The following is a 27,457-nucleotide window of genomic DNA, read 5'->3' as shown; positions in this document are numbered from 1 at the left end:
AATGAGTGAGGAAAGATTGACCAAGAGGATATATGTGTCGGAGGTGGAGGGAACGAGGAGAAGAGGGAGACCAAATTGGAGGTGGAAAGATGGAGTGAAAAGGATTTTGTGTGATCGGGGCCTGAACATGCAGGAGGGTGAAAGGAGGGCAAGGAATAGAGTGAATTGGAGCGATGTGGTATACAGGGGTTGACGTGCTGTCAGTGGATTGAATCAAGGCATGTGAAGCGTCCGGGGTAAACCATGGAAAGCTGTGTAGGTATGTATATTTGCGTGTGTGGACGTGTGTATGTACATGTGTATGGGGAGGGTTGGGCCATTTCTTTCGTCTGTTTCCTTGCGCTACCTCGCAAACGCGGGAGACAGCGACAAAGTATAAAAAAAAAAAAAAAAGAAAAAAAAAATACACGAGTCTCTGTGTGTGAAGGAATAGTGGTTCCAACAATGTTATATCATTGCAAGGCATGGGCTATTGATAGGGTTGTGCGGAGGAGGGTGGATGTGTTGGAAATGAAAAATGAAATGTTTGAGGATAATATATGGTGTGAGATGGTTAGATCGAGTAAGTAATGTAAGGGTAAGAGAGATGTGTGGTAATAAAAAGATTGTGGTTGAGAGAGCAGAAGAGGGGTTTTTGAAATGGTTTTGTCTCTTGGAGAGAATGATTGAGGAAAGATTGACAAAAAGGATATGTGTGTCAAAGGTGGAGGGAAGAAGGAGAAGCAGGATACCAAATTGGAGGTGGAAGGATGGAATGAAAAAGGTTCTGAGCTCTTGGGGCCTGAACAACCAGGAGATGAAAGGCATACAAGGAATAGGGTGAATTGGAACAATGTATTATACCGGCATTGACGTGCTGTCACGTGGATTTAACCAGGGCATGTGAAGCATCTGGGGTAAATCACGGAAAGGTCTATGGGGCCTGGATGTGGAGAGGGAGCTGTGGTTTTGGTGCATTGCACATGACAGCTAGAAACTAAGTGTGAACGAATGTAGCCATTTTTCCTTTCCAGGTGCTACCTCGCGGGGTGTGTGTGTGTGTGCTATTTCCTTTGTAGCAGGGTGACAACGGGAAAGGATGAATGCAGCAAGCATGAATATGTACATGTGTATATATGTGTATGTCTGTGTGTGTATATGTAGGTATATGTTGAAATGTATATGTGTGTGTATAGGCATTTATGTGTATATATGTATATATGATTGGTTGGACCATTCTTCTGTTGTTTCCTTGCACTACTTTACTGATGACAGAAACAGCGATTAAGTATAGTAATAATGATGATTATGATTGATAATAATAATAGTAAGAATATATATATATATTTTTTTTTTTTTTTTTTCCACTGTCTCCCGCGTCTGCGAGGTAGCGCAAGGAAACAGACGAAAGAAATGGCCCAACCCACCCCCATACACATGCCTTGATTCAATCCACTGACAGCACGTCAACCCCGGTATACCACATCGCTCCAATTCACTCTATTCTTTGCCCTCCTTTCACCCTCCTGCATGTTCAGGCCCCGATCACACAAAATCTTTTTCACTCCATCTTTCCACCTCCAATTTGGTCTCCCTCTTCTCCTCGTTCCCTCCACCTCCGACACATATATCCTCTTGGTCAATCTTTCCTCACTCATTCTCTCCATATGACCAAACCATTTCAAAACACCCTCTTCTGCTCTCTCAACCACGCTCTTTTTATTTCCACACATCTCTCTTACCCTTACGTTACTTACTCGATCAAACCACCTCACACCACACATTGTCCTCAAACATCTCATTTCCAGCACATCCATCCTCCTGCGCACAACTCTATCCATAGTCCACGCCTCGCAACCATACAACATTGTTGGAACCACTGTTCCTTCAAACATACTCATTTTTGCTTTCCGAGATAATGTTCTCGACTTCCACACATTCTTCAAGGCTCCCAGAATTTTCGCCCCCTCCCCCACCCTATGATCCACTTCCGCTTCCATGGTTCCATCCGCTGCCAGATCCACTCCCAGATATCTAAAGCACTTCACTTCCTCCAGTTTTTCTCCATTCAAACTCACCTCCCAATTGAATTGACCCTCAACCCTACTGTACCTAATAACCTTGCTCTTATTCACATTTACTCTTAACTTTCTTCTTTCACACACTTTACCAAACTCAGTCACCAGCTTCTGCAGTTTCTCACATGAATCAGCCACCAGCGCTGTATCATCAGCGAACAACAACTGACTCACTTCCCAAGCTCTCTCATCCCCAACAGATTTCATACTTGCCCCTCTTTCCAAAACTCTTGCATTCACCTCCCTAACAACCCCATCCATAAATAAATTAAACAACCATGGAGACATCACACACCCCTGCCGCAAACCTACATTCACTGAGAACCAATCACTTTCCTCTCTTCCTACACGTACACATGCCGTATATCCTCGATAAAAACTTTTCACTGCTTCTAACAACTTGCCTCCCACACCATATATTCTTAATACCTTCCACAGAGCATCTCTATCAACTCTTATCATATGCCTTCTCCAGATCCATAAATGCTACATACAAATCCATTTGCTTTTCTAAGTATTTCTCACATACATTCTTCAAAGCAAACACCTGATTCACCATCCTCTACCACTTCTGAAACCACACTGCTCTTCCCCAATCTGATGCTCTGTACATGCCTTCACCCTCTCAATCAATACCCTCCCATATAATTTGCCAGGAATACTCAACAAACTTATACCTCTGTAATTTGAGCACTCACTCCTATCCCCTTTGCCTTTGTACAATGGCACTATGCACGCATTCCGCCAATCCTCAGGCACCTCACCATGAGGATGGTCTGATCATTATCTTGTGGAGGCTAAGGTGAAGATTTGTATGGGTTTTCAGAAAAGAAGAGTGAATGTTGGGGTGAAGAGGGTGGTGAGAGTAAGTGAGCTTGGGAAGGAGACTTGTGTGAGGAAGTACCAGGAGAGACTGATTACAGAATGGAAAAAAGTGAGAACAATTGAAGTAAGGGGATTGGGGGAGGAATGGGATGTATTTAGGGAATCAGTGATGGATTCCGCAAAAGATGCTTGTGGCATGAGAAGAGTGGGAGGTGGGTTGATTAGAAAGGGTAGTCAGTGGTGGGATGAAGAAGTAAGAGTATTATTAGTGAAAGAGAAGAGAGAGGCATTTGGACGATTTTTGCAGGGAAAAAATGAAATTGAGTGGGAGAGGTATAAAAGAAAGAGACAGGAGGTCAAGAGAAAGGTGCAAGAGGTGAAAAAAAGGGCAAATGAGAGTTGGGGTGAGAGAGTATCATTAAATTTTAGGGAGAATAAAAAGATGTTCTGGAAGGAGGTAAATAAAGTGCGTAAGACAAGGGAGCAAATGGGAACTTCAGTGAAGGGCGGAAATGGGGAGGTGATAACAAGTAGTGGTGATGTGAGAAGGAGATGGAGGGAGTATTTTGAAGGTTTGTTGAATGTGTTTGATGATAGAGTGGCAGATATAGGGTGTTTTGGTCGAGGTGGTGTGCAAAGTGCTAGGGTTAGGGAAAATGATTTGGTAAACAGAGAAGAGGTAGTAAAAGCTTTGCGGAAGATGAAAGCCGGGAAGGCAGCAGGTTTGGATGGTATTGCAGTGGAATTTATTAAAAAAGGGGGTGACTGTATTGTTGACTGGTTGGTAAGGTTATTTAATGTATGTATGACTCATATATTTATATATTTATTATACTTAATTGCTGTTTCCCACATCAGCAAGGAAGTGCCAGGAAACAAAGAATGGCCCATCCACTCACTTACACATGTACACACACATACACAGACATATTCATATATACACAAGTACATATACTTGCTTGCCTTCATCCATTCCTGGCACAATCCCACCCCACAGGAAACAACATTGCTATCTCCTGCTTCAGCGAGGTAGGACCACAAAAAGAGACAAAAAAGGCCACATTCATTCATATTCCATCTCTAGCTGTCTTGTATAATGCACTGAAACCACAATTTCCTATGACCCTCAGACCTTTCCATGGTTTACCCCAGATGCTTCACATGCCCTGGTTTAGTCCATTGACAGCACATCAACCCTGGTATACCACATTGTTCCAATTCACTCTGTTCCTTGAACGCATCACACCCTCCTATATGTTCAGGTTCCGATCACTCAGTATTTTTCACTCCATCCGTCCACCTCCAATTTGGTCTCCCGCTTCTTGTTCCCTCCACCTCAGACACATATATCCTCTTTGTCAATCTTTCCTCTCATTCTCTCCATATGTCCAAACCGTTTTAACACACCCTCTTCTGCTCTCTCAGCCACACTCTTTACTTCCACACATCTTTCTTACCCTTTCAGTACTTACTCGATTAAACCACAGCACACCACATACTGTCCTCAAACATTTCATTTCCAGCAGATCCACCCTACTTACAACCCTTTCTATAGCCCTTGCTTCACAACCGTATGATATTTCTGGAACTATTATTCCTTCAAACATACCCAATTTTGCTCTCGAAGATAATGTTCCCTCCTTTCACACATACTTCATCGCTCCCAGAACCTTTGACCCCTCCCCCACCTTATGACTCACTTGTGCTTCCATGGTTCCACAAGCTGCTAAGTCCACTCCCAGATATCTAAAACACTTCACTTCCTCCAATTTTTCTCCATTCAGACTTACATCCCAATAGACTTGTCCCTTAACCCTACTGAACCTAGTAACCTTGTTCTTATTCACATTTACTCTCAACTTTCTCCTTTCACACTTTTTTTCAAACTTGGTCACCAACTTTTGCAGTTTATCACTCAAATAAGCCACCAATGCTCTATCATAGGCAAATGACAACTGACTTGCTTCCCAGGACCTCTCATCCCCAACAGACTACATACTTGCCCCTCTTTCCAAAACTCTTGTATTTACCTCCCTAACCACCCTATCCATAAACAAATTAAACAACCCTGGAGACATCACTCACACCTGCACTGCACCTAGCCAGCAGATAGCATTTTACTGAACCTAACTGTACAAAGTGGAGGTATATGTTCTATGAATGTGCGCGTTCCTATGCACTTTTCGTATTCGTATATCCACGTTGTACAGATAGATTCGGTAAAATGCTATCTGCTGGCTATGTGCACCTGTAGGGAAATGACCGGTGTAGACCCTGTTGCTCACCAATGTGAGACGAAGGGTATTCGAATACATAGTATTCGAATAGTTATTTCCTATTAGCCAGGCCCATAGCCTAGTGGTAGAATTCCTGCCTGTTGCACAGGGGTCCCCGGTTCGATCCTGGCTGTTGGAGGTTTGTATGTTCCATGAAGGAGAGCGTTCTTATGCACTTTGTTCGTATTCATATACCTCCATGTTGTACAGTTAGGTTAGGTAAAATGCTATCTGCTGGCTATGTACGCTTGTTGGGAAAGGACCGATGTAGACCCGTTGCTCACCAACATGAGACAAAGGGTATTCGAGTACATAGTATTCGAAAAGTTATTTCCTATTAGCCCGGCCCATAGCCTAGTGGTAGCATTCCCGCCTGTTGCACAGGGGTCCTGGGTTCGATCCTGGTTGTTGGAAGTTTGTATGATATATATATATTTTATCTCTGGGGATGGGGGAGAAAGAATACTTCCCTCGCACTCCTGGGCATGAGAAGAAAGATCATAAGAGGCAAGTGTTTTGGGAGCAGCTTAGTGAGTGTGTTTGTAGTTTTGATGCACGAAACCGGGTTACAGTGATGGGTGATTTGAATGCAAAGGTGAGTAATGTGGCAGTTGAGGGAATAATTGGTATAACACCATGGGGTGTTCGGTGTGGTAAATGGAAATGGTGAAGAGCTTGTAGATTTATGTGCTGAAAAAGGACTGGTGATTGGGAATACCTGGTTTAAAAAGAGAGGTATACATAAGTATACGTATATAAGTAGGAGAGATAGCCAGAGAGTGTTATTGGATTACATGTTAATTGATAGGCGTGCGAGAGAGACTTTTAGATGTTAATGTGCTGTGAAGTGCAACTGGAGGAATGTCTGATCATTATCTTGTGGAGGCGAAAGTTAAGATTTGTAGAGGTTTTCAGAAAAGAAGAGAGAATGTTGGGGTGAAGAGAGTGGTGAGAGTAAGTGAGCTTGGGAAGGAGACTTGTGTGCGAAAGTACCAGGAGAAACTGAGTACATAATGGAAAAAGGTGAGAACAAAGGACATAAGGGGAGTGGGGGAGGAAGGGGATGTATTTAGGGAAGCAGTGATGGCTTGTGCAAAAGATGCTTGTGGCATGAGAAGCGTGGGAGGTGGGCAGATTAGAAAGAGTAGTGAGTGGTGGGATGAAGAAGTGATATTATTAGTGAAAGAGAAGAGGCATTTGGACGATTTTTGCAGGGAAATAATGCAAGTGGCTGGGCGATGTATAAAAGAAAGAGGCAGGAGGTCAAGAGAAAGGTGCAAGAAGTGAAAAAAAGGGCAAATGAGAGTTGGGGTGAGAGAGTATCATTAAATTTTAGGGATGATAAAGAGATGTTTTGGAAGGAGGTATATAAAGTGCATAAGACAAGGGAACAAATGTGAACATCAGTGAAGGGGGCTAAATGGGGAGGTGATATCAAGTAGTGGTGATGTGAGAAGGAGATGGAGTGAGTATTTTGAAGGATTGTTGAATGTGTTTGTGTTTGGTCAAGGTGGTGTGCAAAGTGAGAGGATTAGGGAGAATGATTTGGTAAACAGAGAAGAGGTAGTAAAAGCTTTGCAGAAGATGAAAGATGGCAACGCAGTGGATTTGGATGGTATTACAGAAGAATTTATTAAAAAAAGGGATGAATGTATTGTTGACTTGGTGGTAAGATTATTTTATGTATGTATGACTCACTGTGAGGTGCCTGAGGATTGGTGGAATGATTGCATTGTGCCATTGTACAAAGGCAAAGGGGTTAAAAGTGAGTGCTCAAATTAGTATAAGTTTGTTGAGTATTCCTGGGAAATTATATGGAAGGGTATAGATTGAGAGGGTGAAGGCATGTACAGAGCATCAGATTGGGGAAGAGCAGTGTGGTTTCAGAAGTGGTAGAGGATGTGTGGATCAGGTGTTTGCTTTGAAGAATGTATGAGAAATACTTAGAAAAGCAGATTGATTTGTATGTAGCATTTATGGATCTGGAGAAGGCATATGATAGAGTTGATAGAGATGCTCTATGGAAGGTATTAAGATGATATGGTGTGGGAGGCAAGTTGTTAGAAGTAGTAAAAAGTTTTTGTCGAGGATGTAAGGCATGTGTACGTGTAGGTAGAGAGGAGAGTGATTGGTTCTCAGTGAATGTTGGTTTGCAGCAGGAGTGTGTGATGTCTCCATGGTTGTTTAATATGTTTATGGATGGGGTTGTTAGGGAGGTGAATGTAAGAGTTTTGGAGAAAGGTGCAAGTAAGCAGTCTGCTGTGGATGAGAGTGCTTGGGATGTGAGTCAGTTGTTGTTCACTGATTATACAGTGCTGGTGGCTGATTCATGTGAGAAACCGCAGAAGCTGGTGACTGAGTTTGGTAAAGTATGTGAAAGAAGAAAGCTGAGAGTAAATGTGAATAAGAGCAAGGTTATTAGGTACAGTAGGGTTGAGGGACAAGTCAATTGGGAGGTAAGTTTGAATGGAGAAAAACTGGAAGAAGTGAAGTGTTTTAGATATCTGGGAGTGGATGTGGCAGCGGATGGAACCATGGAAGCGGAAGTGAATCATAGGGTAGGGAGGGGGCGAAAGTTCTGGGAACGTTGAAGAATGTGTGGAAGTCGAGAATGTTGTCTTGGAAAGCAAAAATGGGTATGTTTGAAGGAACAGTGGTTCCAACAATGTTATTTGGTTGTGAGGCGTGGGTTATAGATAGAGTTGTGCGCAGGAGGGTGGATGTGCTGGAAATGAGATGTTTGACGACAGTATGTGGTGTGATGTGGTTTGATCGAGTAAGTAATGAAAGGGTAAGAGAGATGTATGGTAATAAAAAGAGTGTGGTTGAGAGAGCAGAAGAGGGTGTTTTGAAATGGTTTGATCACATGGAGAGAATGAGTGAGGAAAGATTGACAAAGAGGATTTATGTTTCAGAGGTGGAGGGAATGAGGAGAAGTGGGAGACCAAATTGGAGGTGGAAAGATGGAGTAAAAATGATTTTGAGTGATCGGGGTCTGAACATGCAGGAGGATGAAAAGGCTTGCAAGGAATAGAGTGAATTGGAACGATGCAGTATATCGGGGTCGACGTGCTGTCAATGGATTGAAGCAGGGCATGTGAAGCATCTGGGGTAAACCATGGAAAGTTCTATGGGGCCTGGATGTGGAAAGGGAGCTGTGGTTTCGGTGCATTTTACATGACACCTAGAGACATTTCCCAGCACTACCTCGTGCACATGCGGGGGGAAGGGGTTGTTATTTCATGTGTGGTGGGGTGGCAACAGGAATGAATAAGGGCAGACAGTATGAATTATGTACATGTGTTTCTAGCTGCCCTTCTCAGCACATTAACATCCAAAGGTCTGTCTGTTACATGCCTATCAATTAACACGTAATTCAATAATGCCCTTTAACCATCTCTCCTTCTCACGTACATATACATATGTATATCTCTTTTTCCAGCACACAAATCCATTAGCTCTTCACCATTTCCATTAACAACACTGAATATCCCCATGTACACCAGTTATACCCTCAAGTGCCACATCACTCACCTTTGCATTTAAATCACCCATCACTAAAACCTGGTCTCGTCCGTCAAAGCTGCTGACACACTCACTCAGCTGCTCCCAAAACACTTGCCTGTCATGATCTTTTTTCTCATGCCCGGGTGCATAAGCACCAATAATCACCCATCTCTCTCCATCCACTTTCTGTTTTACCCACATCAATCTAGAATTTACTTTCTTATGCTCTGTCACATACTCCCACAACTCCTGCTTCAGGAGTAGTGCTACACCTTCCTTAGCATAAAACCTCTCACCAACCCCTGACTTTATTCCCAATGCTTTCCCAAACCACTCTTCCCGTTTACCCTTGAGCTTCGTTTCACTCAGTGCCAGAATGTCCAGGTTTCTTTCCTCAAACATACTACCTATCTCTCCTTTCTTTTCATCTTGGTTACATCCACACACATTCAGACACCTCAGTCTGAGTTTTCGAGAAGGATGAGCACTCCACGCTTGACTCCTATTTCCCTTTTTAGAAATTGAAATACAAGGAGGGGGTTTCCAGCCTCCCCACTCCCACCCCCTTTAGTCTCCTTCTACAGCACACAGGGAATATCTGGGAAGTATGCTTACACATGCTGGAAAATTGTGTGGCATGTTGAAGATGAGATGTATGTACATGAGGAGTGTATTGAGTCTTTTGACAAGGAAGTTACGGTAAGTTACTGGTGAAAGAAGAAAGACAAATATACGGATGTTAGCTGCAGGGTAGGAGTGCATATGATTGAGGGATGTGCAAAGGGAAGTGGCAGGTCAAGAGGAAGGTGCTTTAGCTGAAAAAGCTGGAAAATAAGAAATGAAGTAACTTCAGGTAGAAGAAAATGTGTAAGGAGAATAAGAGGACAAATAGGAGCATCAGTGAAAGGAGCTCATGGGTAAGTGGTAGCAAACAAAATAGAGGTAGAGAGGAGATGGAGTGAGTATTTGAAAGGACTGTTGAATGTGTTATTGGATAGGATGGCAGATGTGGTTGGGATGTTTGTAGGTGCTTGAAGCAAGAGAGTGGTGGTAAATGACTCAGTGAAAAGAGAAGAGATGAAAATCTTGCATAAAATGAAGTGTAGAAAGTTTGCTGGAATGGATAAGATATTTGTTGAATTTCTCAAGAAATTGGGTGATAGAGTTGTTGACTGGTTAGTCAAAATTTTCAGTATATGTATGGCCCAGGATAAGGTACTGGAAGTCTTAAGGAATTTCTGTATGGAGCCATGATATAAAAGCAACTGTAATAAATGTGAATGATCAGATTACAGAGATTCATAGAGTGTGACTGGTAATTGTATTGAAGATCAATAATTGATATGGTGGTGGTGTACACAGGGCATCAGGCTGGAGAGGATTAGTAGAGGATGTGTGGACTAGATGCTTTCTTTGAAGATTTTTGAGAAATACTTAAGACAAAAACAAGGATTCGTATTTGGCATTTATGGATCTGGAGAGAGTGTATATAGGGTTGATAGAGGGTCTAAGGAAGGTGCAATGAATTTATGTTGTGAGAGTTTTTATGAAGGAAATTAGGCATGTGTGCAAGTAGGAAGAGAGGATTGTTAGTAGCTTCAGGTGATGGTGGTTGTGCATTGTAGTTGTGCAATGCTGCCATGGCTGTTTAATCTTTATGAATGGGGCATTAAGGGAGGTAAATGTGAGGGTTTTGGAGAGGAGCAAATGTACGGTATACTGGGAGGTGAATCAGTTGCTGTTTGCATATGACAAGCACTGACGTCAGACTTGTATAAAAGATTCCAGAAGCTGGTGTCATAAGTTTGGAAGAGTATGTGAAAGGAGAAGGTTTAGAGTTAATGTGAGCTAGATGTAATGCAGAGAGAGAGAGAGAGAGAGAGAGAGAGAGAGAGAGAGAGAGAGAGAGAGAGAGAGAGAGAGAGAGAGAGAGAGAGAGAGAGAGGTGTGGTTGAGGATGATTTGGAATGCAGTGAACCTGGAGTGGACATGGCAACAGATGTACCTATTAAAGTGAATCATAGGGTGGGTAAGGGTGCAAAGGTCTTAGGTGCATTGAGGGATGGGTAGAAAGAAAGGTCAACTCCTGTAGAGCAAAGATGAGTATACTGTTAGTATAGTAATCTAGTGATGCTGTGTGGATGTGAGTTGTAGGCCCTAAATATAAAAAAGAATGTACAGAAGAGGATAGTTGTGTAGGAAATGAAATGCTTGAGGACAGTAAGTGGTGGGAAGAGGGTTGACAGAGTGTCGAAGTAGGAAGGGTATGGTTGAGAGAGGCGAAGAGAGTATGCTAAAATGTAATGGATGTATGGAGAGGATGAGTGGAGGGGGAGACTGATTACATGATGAAGGATGGAATGAAAGATAATTTGGATTACAAGGGCATGAATGTGCAAGAGTGTGTGAGGCATGTATGGAATAAGTGAGTGAACAGTATTGTATGCCGGATGGTGACTTGTCATTAGGTTGGACCAGGGCACATGAAGCAGTCAGGGAAAAACACAGAAATTTGTGTGGGGCTTGGCTATTGATAGAAGAGTCTGGAATTGTTGCTGTATACATGACAGCTGGAGAGGGGATGTTTACAAACTTGAGTTTGTAAACATCTGTTCCTTCTGCAACCTTACTAACATGGGAAACAGTGAAGTATGAAAAAATAGTATTTTTAATCTTGAAGATTCTGCATGTGCTACCTTGCTCTGAATATTGGAAGAGGTGGTACAGAAGGGTCGATGATGAATTTGATTTTAAGTAAATATTTAAGATTTAGATAGCAACCTAAGAAAGGATTTTGCTTTTGTTTTGATAAAGAATTTTAGAACTTCATTATTAGATTTCTAGATATTGTACACATTAAAACTTGTTCTGTTACTCATCTCATAGTGTCAGTGTAGTATGTGGTGAATTTGTATTGTGTTTACCTGATAATTTTGGCTGTGTATTTCCAGCCATGGCAGTTGAAGCTTCAATCAATTCTAAGAAAGCAGCACCTGTCTTCAAGCAGAATATAATAGGGAAAGGCATTACCACATTAGATGACTTTGAGTATAGTCCGGTAAGTAGTTTCAGTACTTCACTTTGTCATGATAAACAGATTTGTGTCATTAGCTTTGTAATATTTGACAGTCACATTAAGATTGAAAATGATTGTATTAAAAGGTATTTGAAAAGTTTTAAGTGGTGAAGAGATTTCCACCACAAGAATGTTAATTTCTTTGGATCTTGAGTGCTGTAAAGGTAGCATTTGGTGATGTAGAAAGGGTGTATTTTATAAGTAGTGTGGAATGTTTTAAGAATAACTTGTGTTTAGAAACGGTGAATTTCTAATGTAAAGGAAGAGCTGCATTTGTGAGAAGTAACAGTTGATTGAGTGAGTGATACACTGTTGAACTTCGTGTATGACGGGAATTATTTTCTCAGAGCTTCATTAGTTGCCATATTTTCTGGCCTACATGATTCACCAGCACATCCAATGCACCCTGATTTTAGAAGAAAATATTCAGCAAAAATCCATCGTTTCATGTAAGCATTTGATGTTTGCTCTTTCCATCATCAACAAAAAACATAAATTTAGCATGCATAGACCAGACCTTTTCCTATATCTGTAACTCAAAGATGTCCCTAAAAAAGTCACTGTTACCAATTACTGATCACTAATATTCCCTTACCTGGTAAGATCTGCTGGGGTTTGCCCTTTTGTACTATGTAATAAGATGCATGAATTACACAAATTTGATATGTATTCATTTCCAGGGACATAACCCCCATGTACAACAAGGGAAAGGTGTAAATTCCATATGACACACAGGTGATATAACACCAGTCTGTAACTTAAATTCTCTTAAGCAAGTAATGTGACAAGTGGGGCAACATGTGGGTTTGAAGTAGCAGTTTGACTATTGGAGGTATTTTTCAGGACAAAGTATGCATCTTTTAAGCCATAGAATATGGTGAATACCTTTAAAAGTCATCTTTGCATGCCAGTGACACCATAGAGCTTTATAATATCCCAAAGAGCTCTCCTGTTAACTTTATTACATGCCTAATATAAGTCCTTAACTGCTGCATAAACTTTTATCTTTTTTTCCAGTCATTCCCAGCTATATAATTTTTACTTACAATGGAGGCTCTAGTCATGGGCAAAAGTCCAAATCAAGGGAGGGCCATAATTGAAATATAGAAAGGTTAATGAAAGGGAAAAAGAAAAAAACAAGAGAAAGTATTTACCACTTTTGGAGAAAGTGAAAAATCTGTCTTGGGATCAAAACTCTTTTCTTTGTACCCTTTTCCCCTTCCTAAATCCAATTAATCCTTATCTACTAGGGTTTAAAAATCCTTGTAACATAATCAGTCACAGTACTGCCTTGAATTTTTATCAGCAAATTTTGGCTGTAAACGTAAAAAGTCTTATTGATTCCATTAATGTTGTTGCCCTGCTTAGTTTTGTGTTTTCATTCAGCTGATAGAGGTGTGAAACATTTTATTCTCTTCTTCATTATCAAGCTTTTATGATTGATTATGGAAAATTTTCAAGTTAAATTGATTATGGAAAATTTTCAAGTTAATGTTAACCTGCAGCAAAGTAAGTGCTGGGAAGGTGTATAGGGGAAAACATCAGGAGGAAGGTATGTGAGCCGAGAATTAGGGCAAGTGAAACAGGGTGAGAAGAATTGGTGAACTTCATGGAGAATGAAAAAAAATTTGAGATTAGGTGATTAGTTTGAAAGCAAGAGGACAGTTGGCAGCAAAAGTAAGGAGAAACACATTGGGAGGTTATAAAGAAGAGATTTAGTTGTAATTTTGAAAGAGTTGAATATGCAAAATGACAAGGTAGCAGATATCGTGTGTTTGTGACGAGAAGCTTTTTCGAATGAAAAGGTCATAGCAAATGGTTTGGTTAAAAGAGTGGTGATGAAAGTCTAACGTAAGAGGAATTGTGGCAAAACAGCAAGAGTGAATAGGCTAGCAGTTAAATTTCTTCATAAATGGGATGATATTGTGGATTGCTTAGTCATGCCTTTCATTGTATGTATGGCACAAGGTGAGATGCCTAATGACTGGCAGAATACATTTTTAGTGCCTTAGATAAAGCCTAGGGCATCCAAATTGCATGCTCGAATTAGAGAGGTATAAGTGAATTTAGATATACCTTGTAAGTTGTAAGGCATAGTGGTGATTAAGAGGGTGTTGGCATGCACAGAGCATCTGACTAAGGGTTAAGCAGTGTGGCTGTGTGGCTTTAGGATTGGTACAGGATATGCAAACCTGGTATCTAGTTATAAAGATATTTGGAGAAACGGTGATTTGTCCATGACATTTCTGGACCTGGAGAAGCATAGCATTGATAGAGATGCCTTGTGGAAAGTATAAGAGTAAATGGTATGGGAGGAAAGCTATTTAATGCAATAAGGCATTTTTGCCAGGAGAGTAAGGCATACCTGCAGCTAGGGAAAGAGAAGGGTGAGTAGTTTTTGTTGAAGGAGGGTCTGCATTGAAAATATATTTTGTCTCCAAGGCCACTTAATCTGTTCATGGATGAGGTGGTGAGGGAAGGTGAAATGTGAGGATCCTGGGGCAAGGGTGGAGGGGCTTAGGAGGCGAATCAGCTTCCTTTTTTTTTTCCCCATGTAACATGGCAGAAATGGTTGTGCTGAAATGGGTCGGACACATGGATAGGATGATTCAAGGATGATTGATGAAGAGGTTTTTTGTGTATCATAGGTAGAGGGAGCAAGTTCCCTCAAATACCGTGATGAGATTTTGCCAGAGTGGCATGGTTAGCTCACCACATATCATGTTTCTCACTGTTACCATGCACAGTATATAGGTTTTGATCCAAGATTCATCTGGGATTGATCTTAGCTATATGTCCAAGTTTCCTTTTGAATGTTTTAGTTGTTGTTCCATGTATATTTTTTTTTCCTCCTGGTATTGCATAGAATAATATTTTCATTTTTTTCTGGATACTGAGGAGATGGAAGGATGATGTAAAGGAGGCTTTTGGTTTTTGGGGCCTAAAGCATTCAGGAGGATGAAAGGTGTGCATAGGATTGAATGAATTGGAGTATTGTATAATCTGGGAGGTGATATGTTGTCATTTGGCTGAACCAAGGCATATGAAACAGTTAAGGTAAATCATGAAATAGTCTGTGGGGCTTGGCTTTGAATGGTGGGCTCTGGTTTCGGTATATTATACATAATGGCTAGGGAGTGGATGTGTTCAGATGAGGCTGTTGCTCATTTGTTCTTAATGCTGCCTTAGTAAAGATGGAAAAGCAGGTAGGCTTGCTATGTAATACCTTTCCTTACAGCTAGCCTTACACTTCCTAGGAGTTCATGACTCAAACTTTGAGCTATATGTCTTTATTTGAAGTAGCAAACACTTGTTTTATTTACTTATTTATTTATTGTAAGTAATAGAGGTCCCTTGTCTACCATGATTTTGCCAGTCAAGGTTTTGAGTATACATACGTAGAATATTACATACCATTTTGCCGATCATGACATCAGGTTTCAAGTGTCAATGGTTTTCCATGGCACCACAAAAATTTTATTTTATATTTTGCTTACATATTGGGAAGGTTGATGTAGTGTCATAAATTAGATATGAAAATTGTCCTCTGTTATATATAGTATATATACGTATAGAGGTTTTCAGAAAAGAAAAGAGAATTTTGGGGAGCAGAGAGTATTGAGAGTAAGTGAGCTTTGAAGGGAGACTTGTGTGAGGAAGTACTAGGAGAGATTGAGTACAGAATGGCAAAAGGTGAGAGCAATTGATCTAAGGGGAGTAGGGAAGGAATTGGGATGTATTTAGGGAAGCAGTGATGGCTTGCACAAAAGATGCATGTTGCATGAGAAAGGTGGGAGGTGGGCTGATTGGAAAGGATAGTGAATGGTAGGATGAAGAAGTAAGATTGTTAGTGAAAGAGAAGAGAGAGGCATTTGGACAATTTTTGCAGGGAAGTAGTGCAAGTGATTGGGAGTTGTATAAAAGAAAGTGGCAGGAGGCCAAGAGAAAGGTGCAAGAGGTGAAAAAGAGGGCAAATGAGAGTTGAGGTGAGAGATTATCATTGAATTTTCGGGAAAATAAAAAGATGGAGGGAGGTAAATAAAGTGCGTAAGACAAGAGAACAAATGGGAACATTGGTGAAAGGGGCAAATGGGGAGATAATGAATGATGAAGTGAGGAGATGGAGTGAGTATTTTGAAGGTTTGTTGAATGTGTTTGATGATAGAGTGGCAGATATAGGGTGTTTTGGTCAGGGTGTTGTGCAAAGTGAGACGGTCAGGGAGAATGGTTTAGTGAACAGAGGAGAGCTAGTGAAAGCTTTACGGAAGATGAAAGCCAGCAAGGCAACGGGTTTGGATGGCATTGCAGTGGAATTTATAAGAAGGGGGGTGACTGTGTTGTTCATTGGTTGGTAAGGATATTCTCACTATGTATGGATCATTTTGAAGTGCCTAAGGATTGCCATTGTACAAAGGCAAAGGAGATAAATGTGTGTTCAAATTACAGAGGCATAAGTTTGAGTGCTCCTGGGAAATTATATGGGAGGGTATTGATTGAGAGGGTAAAGGCATGTACAGAGCACCAGATTGGGGAAGATCAGTGTGGTTTCAGAAGTGGTAGATGATGTGTGGATCAGGTGTTTGCTTTGAAGAATGTATGTGAGAAATACTTAGTTAAACAGATGGATTTGTATGTAGTATTTATGGATCTGCAGAAGGCATATAATAGGGTGGATAGAAATGCTTTGTGGAAGGTTTTAAGAGTATATGGTGTGGGAGGTAAGTTGCTAGAAGCAGTGAAAAGATTTTGCCAAGGATGTAAGGCATGGGTATGAGTAGGAAGAGAAGAAAGTGATTGGTTCCCAGTGAATGTTGGTTTGTGGCAAGGGTGTGCGATGTCAATATGGTTGTTTAGTATGTTTATGGATAGGGTGGTTAGGGAGGTGAACGCAAGAGTTTTGGAGAGAGGGGTAAGTATGCAGTCTGTTGTGGATGAGAGGGCTTGGGAAGTGAGTCAGTTGTTGTTTTGCTGATGATACAGCATTGGTGGCTGATTCGGGTAAGAAACTGCAGAAGTTCGTGACTGAGTTTGGTAAAGTGTGTGAAAGAATAAAGTTGAGAGTAAATGTGAATAAGAGCAAGGTTATTAGGGTCAGTAGGGTTGAGGGACAAGTTACTTAGGAGGTAGGTTTGAATGGAGAAGCACTGCAGAAAGTGAAGTGTTTTAGATATCTGAGAGTGGACTTAGCAGTGGATGGAACCATGGAAGCTGAAGTGAGCCACAGGGTGGGTGAGGGAGCGAAGGTTCTGGGAGTGTTGAAGAATGTGTGGAAGTCGAGACGATATCTCGGAGAGCAAAAATGGGTATGTTTGAAGGAATTGTGGTCTCAACAATGTAATATGGTTGTGAGGCATGGGCTATAGATAGGGTTGTGTGGAGGAGGGTGGATGTGTTGGAAATGAAATGTTTGAGGACAATATGTGTTGTGAGATGGTTTGGTCGATAAGGTAATGAAAGTGTAAGAGGGATGTGTGTTAATAAAAAGATTGTGGTTGAGAGAGCAGAAGAGGGTGTGTTGAAATTGTTTGGACACATGGAGAGAATGAGTTAGGAAAGATCGACGAAGAAAATATATGTGTCAGAGGTGGAGGGAAGAGGGAGACCAAATTGGAGGTGGAAGGATGGAGTGAAAAGGATTTTGAGCGATTGGGGCCTGAACATACAGGAGGGTGAAAGGCATGCAAGAAATAGAGTGAATTGGAACGATGTTGTATATCGGGGTGGACGTCCTGTCAGTGGATTGAACCAGGGCATGTGAAGCGTCTGGGGTAAAGCATGGAAAGGTCTGTGTGGCCTGGATGTGGAAAGGGAGCTGTGGTTTGGGTGAATTTCACATTACAGCTAGAGACTGAGTGTGAACAAATGTGGCCTTTTTTGTCTGTTCCTGTTGCTACCTTGCTGGAGGTGGAGGGGATGATATTTCTTGTGTGGTGGGATGGCGAAGAGAATGGATGAAGGCAGCAAGTATGGATATGTACATGTGTATATATGTATATGTCTGTGTATGTGCGTGTGTGGGCGTTTATGTATGTACATGTTTATGTGGGTGGGTTGCGCCATTCCTTGTCTGTTTCTTTGCACTACCTCGTTAATGCGGGAGACTGTGATTAAGTATAATGGATAAAAAAGAACAGAGTAGTTGGAAGATAAGAATAGGTTAGAAAAATAAAAAGTTAGCATAACGGTGGACTGGAGTAAGTATTTAGCATTGATATCTTCTTATTTCAGACTTTTAATGTAATTTTGTTTTTTTTTTCAGTCTAAATCAAAGGCACCCGAACCACGAGAACGACATCCCCCACCCGAGCCCTATCCTCCGTACAAACAGGCCGAATCTTCCGCAAGCCATTCTGCGCCTTCTGGCTTATTTTCATACCCACCTCCCTTTCCTACTTCAGTTAACAGCAGTCAGCCATCTCCAATTGGCCAGACTCCACCCCCTGTATCACGAGCCTCGCCTATGCCCGATTTCCAACCCATGAAAACATTTGAAGCCATTAAAGAAAGAGAGTCTCCTTTGTCAAAACTACAAGTAGTTGATGCTAATTCTAATCCAGTACAGGAATCCAATAACGAGAGACCGGAGGTAAGTGTTCTTTATAAAGATCTTTCAGAATAATTATTCCTATTTTTCAATATAAGTTAATGAGTTTGCAGTTGTGAAGGTTATTTGATTTAGAAATACATAAGTCTGAGGGGAATTACAAAGAACACATTTGTTTAACCTTCTTGTATGGGTGTGCTGAATTTTAGTCTTAATGTGCAATTGGCAATGTACATGGAAGGATTATTTCTGTTTTTATGGTGGTGTCATAGCCCCTGGATCCGTGTATGGGCATTTCCAGTCTTAGAGGAGAGAGACATTGAAGTTTCATTCGCATTTTTTTTCCTCACATAAGCAGCAGGGGTCTTCTGTGAGGTCTGTTCTGTTTTTATGCTTGTTGTGATGAGTAGTGACCAGAACTGAGGCATGATAGCCAAACACTTTGTTGCTTTCCAGAAGTTGTTGATATGACTTCTTAGTCTTGTCCAGTTAACATTGGTGTTTATGAGGATTTTTCTTGTTGCCTCTTCTTTTCTCTCCATAATTTGTCTCTAATCAACTTCTGGCTCTTTTCACTCTTATGCAGATGATTCCAGTATTCATACCCAAACTCTCTCTACCCCTCTTTCTAATGCGTATTCTCTCTCTTGCTCTGAATACATCAGGTAAAGGTGGATCTGCAGAAGGGATGTGATTCCACCATGTCTGTTCATACTGTTTATGGATGTGGTGCTGAATGCATGGGTTTTGAGGAGAGGGCTAGGTTTGCAGTCTTGCATGGGTGGGAGTGCTAAGGAGGTGAGTCAGTTTTTGTTTGCTGCTGCCACCGCTGCTTGCAGACATGAGTGTGAAACTAGAATTTTTTATTTAAGTTTTGGGGAGGTGTGAGAAGAGACAGTGAGAGTGAATGTGGATGAAAGCAAGGTTTAGCATCGAAAAGAAAATTGTTAGTTGAGGTATTAATTTTCTTGGAGAAAACTAGGAGGAAGTTTGGTGTATAAAGTACTCAGGAGTGGAAATGGCAGTGAATGAACCATGGGAGCTGAAATGAGTTATAGGGTGGGTTAGAGGACAAAGGTCCTGTAAGCAATGAGGAATGTGTGGAAAGAGAGGTCACTATATGTGAGGGCAAGGATGGGCTTGTTGGAAGGTTCATGTATATAGGAGTCCCAGTAGTGTGACGGATGAAAAGTAAGGAAAAGGGTGAATGTGTCAAAAATGATATGTTTTAGGGTAAGATAGAGATGTGGTAAGAAGTTTATGGTTAGCCAAGCTGAAGAGGGTTTGTTAAAATGGTATGGACATTGACAGAATGAGTGAAGAGAGGTTGAAGTGGAGTGGACAAGGAGAAGGGGAGACCAAACTAAAAATGGAAGGTGGAGTGAAACAGGTTTTGAGTACTCAGGGCCTGAACATGCAGGAGGGTGTAAGGCATCCATGGAATTGAGTGAATTGGAACGATGTGGAACATAGGGAGTTAACATGCCATCATTAGACTGAATCAGGGCATATGAAGTGACTGGGGAAACCACGGATAGGTTTGTGGGGCCTGTTTGTATATAGGGGGCTAAGGTTATGGTGCATTACACCTGACAGTTAGAGAATGGATATAAGTGAATGAGACCCTTTCTTCCTTTGTTCCTAGCGCTACCTTGCTAATGAAGGAAACTGCAAACAAGCATGAAAAAACAAGCTTAGAAATATTGGAGAAAATGTTAATGAAGACATCTTAAGATTTGGGGATGGGTGCTTGAGATTGTGGTGAGGGGGAATAAGGATTAAAGGGAGGGATTCAGCAACTGCTTTCAAATCACAAGTAATGCTGACTTTACATAACCTCCCATACCCCTGGATTTTTCTAAATGAAACACAAGCAAGGGCATAGACTTAAAATCTCCTTCATCATTTCCTTCCAGTATGAGACATCAAACAATGTTTGACACCTTAAATCCTAGAGCAGTCTTTTCTTCTTTACTGGCTGGCATTCTTTTCAGATCATGCCACTTTCATCCACACTACACATTTACTGAAGTGGGTTATGTCCTTCCTTACTAATATTCTCTAAACACACGAGGAAGAACTGGTAAGAATGAGATAACTAACTGTGGTGAGAACAAGCATTTGATTGCCTTCATTTGTTTACTGGTGGATGAGAGAGAATAATGTAGTTTGCCAGTTAGTGGGATGCAAAAATATTTTGAAGTATGTTAATATTAACAAACATACTAAAAGATATCCTGACATTTATTTTATTATTATTGTACATTAATCACTGTTTCCTGCATCAGCGAGGTAGCGCCAGGAAATAGATGAAGAATGGCTCATCCACTCATGCACACATTATTATACGTAATCTTAATTGCCATCTCCTGTGTTAGTGAGGTAGCGCAAGGAAACAGAGGAAAGAATGGCCCTACCCACCCACATACACATGTATATACATAAACCCCCACACATGCACATATACATTACATACCTATACATTTCAACTTATGCATACATATACATACAGAGACATATACATATTTATTTATTTTTATTTATTTTGCTTTGTCGCTGTCTCCAGCATTAGCGAGGTAGCACAAGGAAACAGACGAAAGAATGGCCCAACCCACCCACATACACGTGTATACATACACATCCACACATGCAAATATACATACCTATACATCTCAATGTATACATATATATATACACACACAGACATATACATATATACACATGTACATAATTCATACTGTCTGCCTTTATTCATTCCCATCGCCACCCTGCCACACATGAAATAATAACCCCCTCCCCCCTCATGTGCGCAAGGTAGCGCTAGGAAAAGACAACAAAGGCCCCATTCATTCACACTCAGTCTCTAGCTGTCATGTAATAATGCACTGAAACCACAGCTCCCTTTCACATCCAGGCCCCACAGAACTTTCCATGGTTTACCCCAGACGCTTCACATGCCCTGATTCAATCCATTGACAGCAAGTCGACCCCGGTATACCACATCGTTCCAATTCACTCTCTTCCTTGCACCTCTTTCACCCTCCTGCATGTTCAGGCCCTGATCACTCAAAATCTTTTTCACTCCATCTTTCCACCTCCAATTTGGCCTCACACTTCTTGTACCCTCCACTTCTGACACATTTATGCTCTTTGTCAATCTTTCCTCACTCATTCTCTCCTTGTGACCAAACCATTTCAAAACACCCTCTTCTACTCTCTCAACCACACTCTTTTTTGTTACTACACATCTCTTTTACCCTGTTATTGCTTACTCAGTCAAACCACCTCACACCACATATTGTCCTCAAACATCTCATTTCCAGCACATCCACCCTCCTCCGCACAACTCTATCTATAGCCCACGCTTCGCAACCATATAACATTGTTGGAACCACTATTCCTTCAAACATACCCATTTTTGCTTTCCGAGATAATGATCTCGACTTCCACACATTCTTCAACGCTCCCAGAACTTTCGCCCCCTCCCCCACCCTATAATTCACTTCCGCTTCCATGGTTCCATTCGCTGTCAAATCCACTCCCAGATATCTAAAACACTTCACTTCCTCCAGTTTTTCTCCATTCAAACTTACCTCCCAATTGACTTGTCCCTCAACCCTACTGTACCTAATAACCTTGCTCTTATCGACATTTACTCTCAGCTTTCTTCTTTCACACACTTTGCCAAACTCAGTCACCAGCTTCTGCAGTTTCTCACCCAAATCAGCCACCAGCGCTATATCATTAGCGAACAACAACTGACTCGCTTCCCACGCTCTCTCATCCACAACAGACTGCATACTTGCCCCTCTTTCCAAAACTTGCATTCACCTCCCTTACAATCCCATCCATAAACAAATTAAAGAACCATTGAGACATCACACACCCCTGCCGCAAACCTACATTCACTGAGAACCAATCACTTTCCTTTCTTCCTATACATACACATGCCTTACATCCTCGATAAAAACTTTTCACTGCTTCTAAGAACTTGCCTTCCACACCATATGTTCTTAATACCTTCCACAGAGCATCTCTATCAACTCTTATCATATGCCTCCTCCCCATACATATACACACATATGCAGACACTACATACATACACATGTACATATTCATACTTGCTTACTTTCATCCATTCTTGTCGCTGCCCTGCCCCTCAGGAAAACAGCATCACTATCCCCTGTTTCAGTGAGGTAGTGTCAAGAATACAGACAAAAAGGCCACATTTTTTCACACTCATTCTCTAGCTGTCATTTATAATTTTGTTAAGATTTTGTTAGAATAAATTTTTATTTCTATTTATTTATTTTGCTTTGTCGCTGTCTCCCGCGTTTGCGAGGTAGCGCAAGGAAACAGACGAAAGAAATGGCCCAACCCACCCCCATACACAATGTATATACATACACATCCACACACGCAAATATACATACCTATACATCTCAATGTACACATATATATACAAACACAGACACATACATATATACCCATGCACACAATACACACTGTCTGCCTTTATTCATCCCCATCGCCACCTCGCCACACATGGAATACCATCCCCTCCCCCCTCATGTGTGCGAGGTAGCACTAGGAAAAGACAACAAAGGCCCCATTCGTTCACACTCAGTCTCTAGCTGTCATGCAATAATGCCCGAAACCACAGCTCCCTTTCCACATCCAGGCCCCACACAACTTTCCATGGTTTACCCCAGACGCTTCACATGCCCTGATTCAATCCACTGACAGCACGTCAACCCCGGTATACCACATCGATCCAATTCACTCTATTCCTTGCCCTCCTTTCACCCTCCTGCATGTTCAGGCCCTGATCACACAAAATCTTTTTCACTCCATCTTTCCACCTCCAGTTTGGTCTCCCACTTCTCCTCGTTCCCTCCACCTCCGACACATATATCCTCTTGGTCAATCTTTCCTCACTCATTCTCTCCATGTGCCCAAACCATTTCAAAACACCCTCTTCTGCTCTCTCAACCAAGCTCTTTTTATTTCCACACATCTCTCTTACCCTTACATTACTTACTCGATCAAACCACTTCACACCACACATTGTCCTCAAACATCTCATTTCCAGCACATCCATCCTCCTGCACACAACTCAATCCATAGCCCACACCTCGCAACCATACAACATTTTTGGAACCACTATTCCTTCAAACATACCCATTTTTGCTTTCCGAGATAACGTTCTTGACTTCCACACATTCTTCAAGGCTCCCAGGATTTTCGCCCCCTCCCCCACCCTATGATTCACTTCCACTTCCATGGTTCCATCCACTGCCAGATCCACTCCCAGATATCTAAAACACTTTACTTCCTCCAGTTTTTCTCCATTCAAACTTACCTCCCAATTGACTTGACCCTCAACCCTACTGTACCTAATAACCTTGCTCTTATTCACATTTACTCTTAACTTTCTTCTTTCACACACTTTACCAAACTCAGTCACCAGCTTCTGCAGTTTCTCACATGAATCAGCCACCAGTGCTGTATCATCAGCGAACAACAACTGACTCACTTCCCAAGCTCTCTCATCCACAACAGACTTCATACTTGTACTTTATACAACAAGGATATAAAGGTAAAAGATTTTTCCTTTACCAAATTTATCATAGATAAAAAACATACATTTTGCAAGTCCAAGACATTTTAAGTTGAAAAGATGCAATAGGGGGAATAAGGGCGTATTGTTAGCTGTTACACCAAAATCATGTATTACCCCAGGATTACATCCATGAAAATTTGGCACTGTTGTTACAGTCTGTTCCCCCTCAGTTTTGCTGAAAACACTCTGTGTTTCTTATTTCTTCATGTACCACCAGGTATTGTTCTTTGCTTTCCTTATCAGCTGATACATCATGTGAGTTGTCCTTCTCATCTCTAAGGTCATCCAGCATTCTATATATTTTCCATGAGATTAGTGTATGCACGACCTGAGAGTTTGAGGGATGATTGTACGCTATGGTAAAACTTTAAGATGAGCTGAGAAATTTTTCCTGTTTCTGCCAGGTGACAGAAAAGACCTTTATGGGCTGCCAATATTACTACATATTAAGTGGTAATTTAATCTTAGGTGTGAAAAGTTGACACATGCTGCTCGCAGCAGTACTACAGAAGACATTTTATGATGTTGATTGTTGTTCAGTTAGACTGATCTTTGGAATTTAATATGGCAATCTTGAAGATATCATAAGGGTTTAGAATTTGAGTTAGTCCATTTAAGTTGGACTGCAGTGTGATTGTTATCATAGACAGGAACCATCAGGTGGGGAGAGAACTGGCCTCTCAAGTTCCCACATATTATTGCATTGTAAGATAATGGGTTAATGTTTTACTTTTCCTTGCAGAAAGATCCAGCACTGTGTAGTATATGTGGTGCTGCCTTTGACGAATGGCAGCACAAACCCAAGATTCTCAGCTGTGGTCATACCTTTTGCTGTGACTGCCTAATAAGTTTAGCTAGGGATACAGAAGTGAAGTGTCCTGTTGGCTGTCCTTATACCACAGCACTAACAGAGGCTGGTATATCTGGTGAGTTCAGAATATTAAGTCATTAACACATTAATTTTTACTCTTTTTTTGCTGCAAAACAGTCTCTTTGTGGAAGAATGTACATTGTACTTGAACATAACTATAATGACCTCTCCATATTTCCCACAAATATTGTTTTCGTGTGCATTAGATGAATATGAAATGCACATTGGAAGCTAAATTTACAAGGGAAAACATGGTATATGAGTAAGCTCTGTTGTATCATCTCAAGACTCTTGTTGGGGGTTGTAGGTATTAGATGGTAGGCAGCCAACGACCTGGTAGTTACATTACCAGCCTGGGTATCGGGAGGGTTAATGACAGCTTTGTAGTGAGAAAGCACTTAAGTGGTTGTCAAATTATACTTCTCTGATGCCATTAGCTGTCTTTTTGGTTTGCCTCACCCACATGTGGGGTGTCATTTTGACCACAAACATACAGTCTCCTTTGTCTTACATAACACTTAATAACACCTAGCTCATTCTTTGTAATGCTGGAGATTCCAGCAGTGAGTACTATGCGCTAGTCCATCCTTTTGGCAAAATAGTAGGAGCAGTAGATCGAAGTGGTAGGTAGGAACATTTAGGCAGGAGCATTAGGTAGAAACATTTGGTAGAAGTAGTTGTTAGGAATACTTGGCAGTAGCAATAGGTAGAAGTCTTTAGTTGAAACATTAGGTAGAAGCCTCTGCAAACACTGCACTAGAGTTGCCTTCCGCCAGTGGCCCATTAAGGGTGAGGCACTAAAGGCTAAAAGGTACTGGAATTCACGAGTTATGGTGACTCAGTTGCTGTGGCCACCCCCTTAAGGGCTTGAGGGAGTTCCTGTTGTAAACAGGCATCAGAGGTAAAGATAGATAAATAAATGGGGAGGCTCAGAAATAAGAATGAAAAGTTTACAGATATTACAGGATTTCCAAAATTAAAAGAATTTTTTTATTCACATTTCCTTCTTAACAAAAACAAATCAGTCACACTTATGTCTAGCCTTTCTTCCCTTTACATTTAACCCTTTCACTGCAGTAGTTCCATTATTATTATTATATTGTGTATGCAAGCTGTTTTCAAATATTAATGAAATATATATATGTTATTATTTTTTTTATTTTGCTTTGTCGTCGTCTCCCGCGTTAGCAAGGTAGCGCTAGGAAACAGATGAAAGAATGGCCCAACCCACCCACATACACATGTATATACATACACGTCCACACACGCAAATATACATACCTATACATCTCAACGTATACATATATATATACACACATATATATATATATAGTGGTTCCAACAATGTTGTATGGTTGCGAGGCGTGGGCTATGGATAGAGTTGTGCGCAGGAGGATGGATGTGCTGGAAATGAGATGTTTGAGGACAATGTGTGGTGTGAAGTGGTTTGATCGAGTAAGTAACGTAAGGGTAAGAGAGATGTGTGGAAATAAAAAGAGCGTGGTTGAGAGAGCAGAAGAGGGTGTTTTGAAATGGTTTGGTCACATGGAGAGAATGAGTGAGGAAAGATTGACCAAGAGGATATATGTGTCGGAGGTGGAGGGAACGAGGAGAAGAGGGAGACCAAATTGGAGGTGGAAAGATGGAGTGAAAAAGATTTTGTGTGATCGGGGCCTGAACATGCAGGAGGGTGTAAGGAGGGCAAGGAATAGAGTGAATTGGAGCGATGTGGTATACAGGGGTTGACGTGCTGTCAGTGGAGTGAATCAGGGCATGTGAAGCGTCTGGGGTAAACCATGGAAAGGTGTGTAGGTATGTATATTTGCGTGTGTGGACGTGTGTATGTACATGTGTATGGGGGGGGGGGTTGGGCCATTTCTTTCGTCTGTTTCCTTGCGCTACCTCGCAAACGCGGGAGACAGCGACAAAGTATAAAAAAAAAAAAAAAAAAAAAAAAATATACACACATATATACATACATATATACACATATACATAATTCATACTGTCTGCCTTTATTCATTTCCATTGCCACCTCGCCACACATGAAATAACAACCCCCTCCCCCCTTATGTGTGCGAGGTAGTGCTAGAAGTGACAACAAAGGCCCATTCGTTCACACTCAGTCTCTAGCTGTCATGTAATAATGCACCGAAACCACAGCTCCCTTTCCACATCCAGGCCCCACAAAACTTTCCATGGTTTACCCCAGACGCTTCACATGCCCTGGTTCAATCCATTGACAGCACATAGACCCCGGTATACCACATCGTTCCAATTCACTCTATTCCTTGCATGCCTTTCACCCTCCTGCATGTTTAGGCCCCAATCACTCAAAATCTTTTTCACTCCATCTTTCCATCTCCAATTTGGTCTCCCATTTCTCGTTCCCTCCACCTCCAACACATATATCCTCTTGGTCAATCTTTCCTCACTCATTCTCTCCATGTGACCAAACCATTTCAAAACACCCTCTTTTGCTCCCTCAACCACACTCTTTTTATTGCCACACATCTCTCTTACCCTATTATTGCTTACTCGATCAAACCACCTCACACCACATATTGTCCTCAAACATCTCATTTCCAGCACATCCACCCTCCTCCACAACTCTATCCATAGCCCACGCCCCACAACCATACAACATTGTTGGGACCACTATTCCTTCAAACATACCC

At 41.4% G+C, this 27,457-nt stretch overlaps 1 protein-coding gene across 3 annotated transcripts in view; it reads left to right on the top strand.

Moving 5' to 3' along the window:
- LOC139760406 (uncharacterized) overlaps positions 1-24,875 on the top strand; it is a 119,528-nt gene extending 94,653 nt beyond the window's left edge. For all 3 annotated transcript variants that reach the window (XM_071683572.1, XM_071683571.1, XM_071683570.1), the window contains 3 exons: positions 11,617-11,723; positions 18,001-18,327; positions 24,651-24,875. In XM_071683572.1, the coding sequence (XP_071539673.1) occupies positions 11,617-11,723; positions 18,001-18,327; positions 24,651-24,860 (644 nt within the window). In that variant the 3' untranslated portion in view covers positions 24,861-24,875. The remainder of the gene's footprint in view (positions 1-11,616; positions 11,724-18,000; positions 18,328-24,650) is intronic.
- The last annotated feature ends 2,582 nt before the right edge of the window (positions 24,876-27,457 follow it).

The sequence above is a fragment of the Panulirus ornatus genome, chromosome 36 (genome assembly GCF_036320965.1).
Source record: "Panulirus ornatus isolate Po-2019 chromosome 36, ASM3632096v1, whole genome shotgun sequence".
Classification (NCBI taxonomy): domain Eukaryota; kingdom Metazoa; phylum Arthropoda; class Malacostraca; order Decapoda; family Palinuridae; genus Panulirus; species Panulirus ornatus.
Note: the sequence above shows the minus strand (reverse complement) of the source record. Positions and strands in the feature narration are given on the sequence as shown.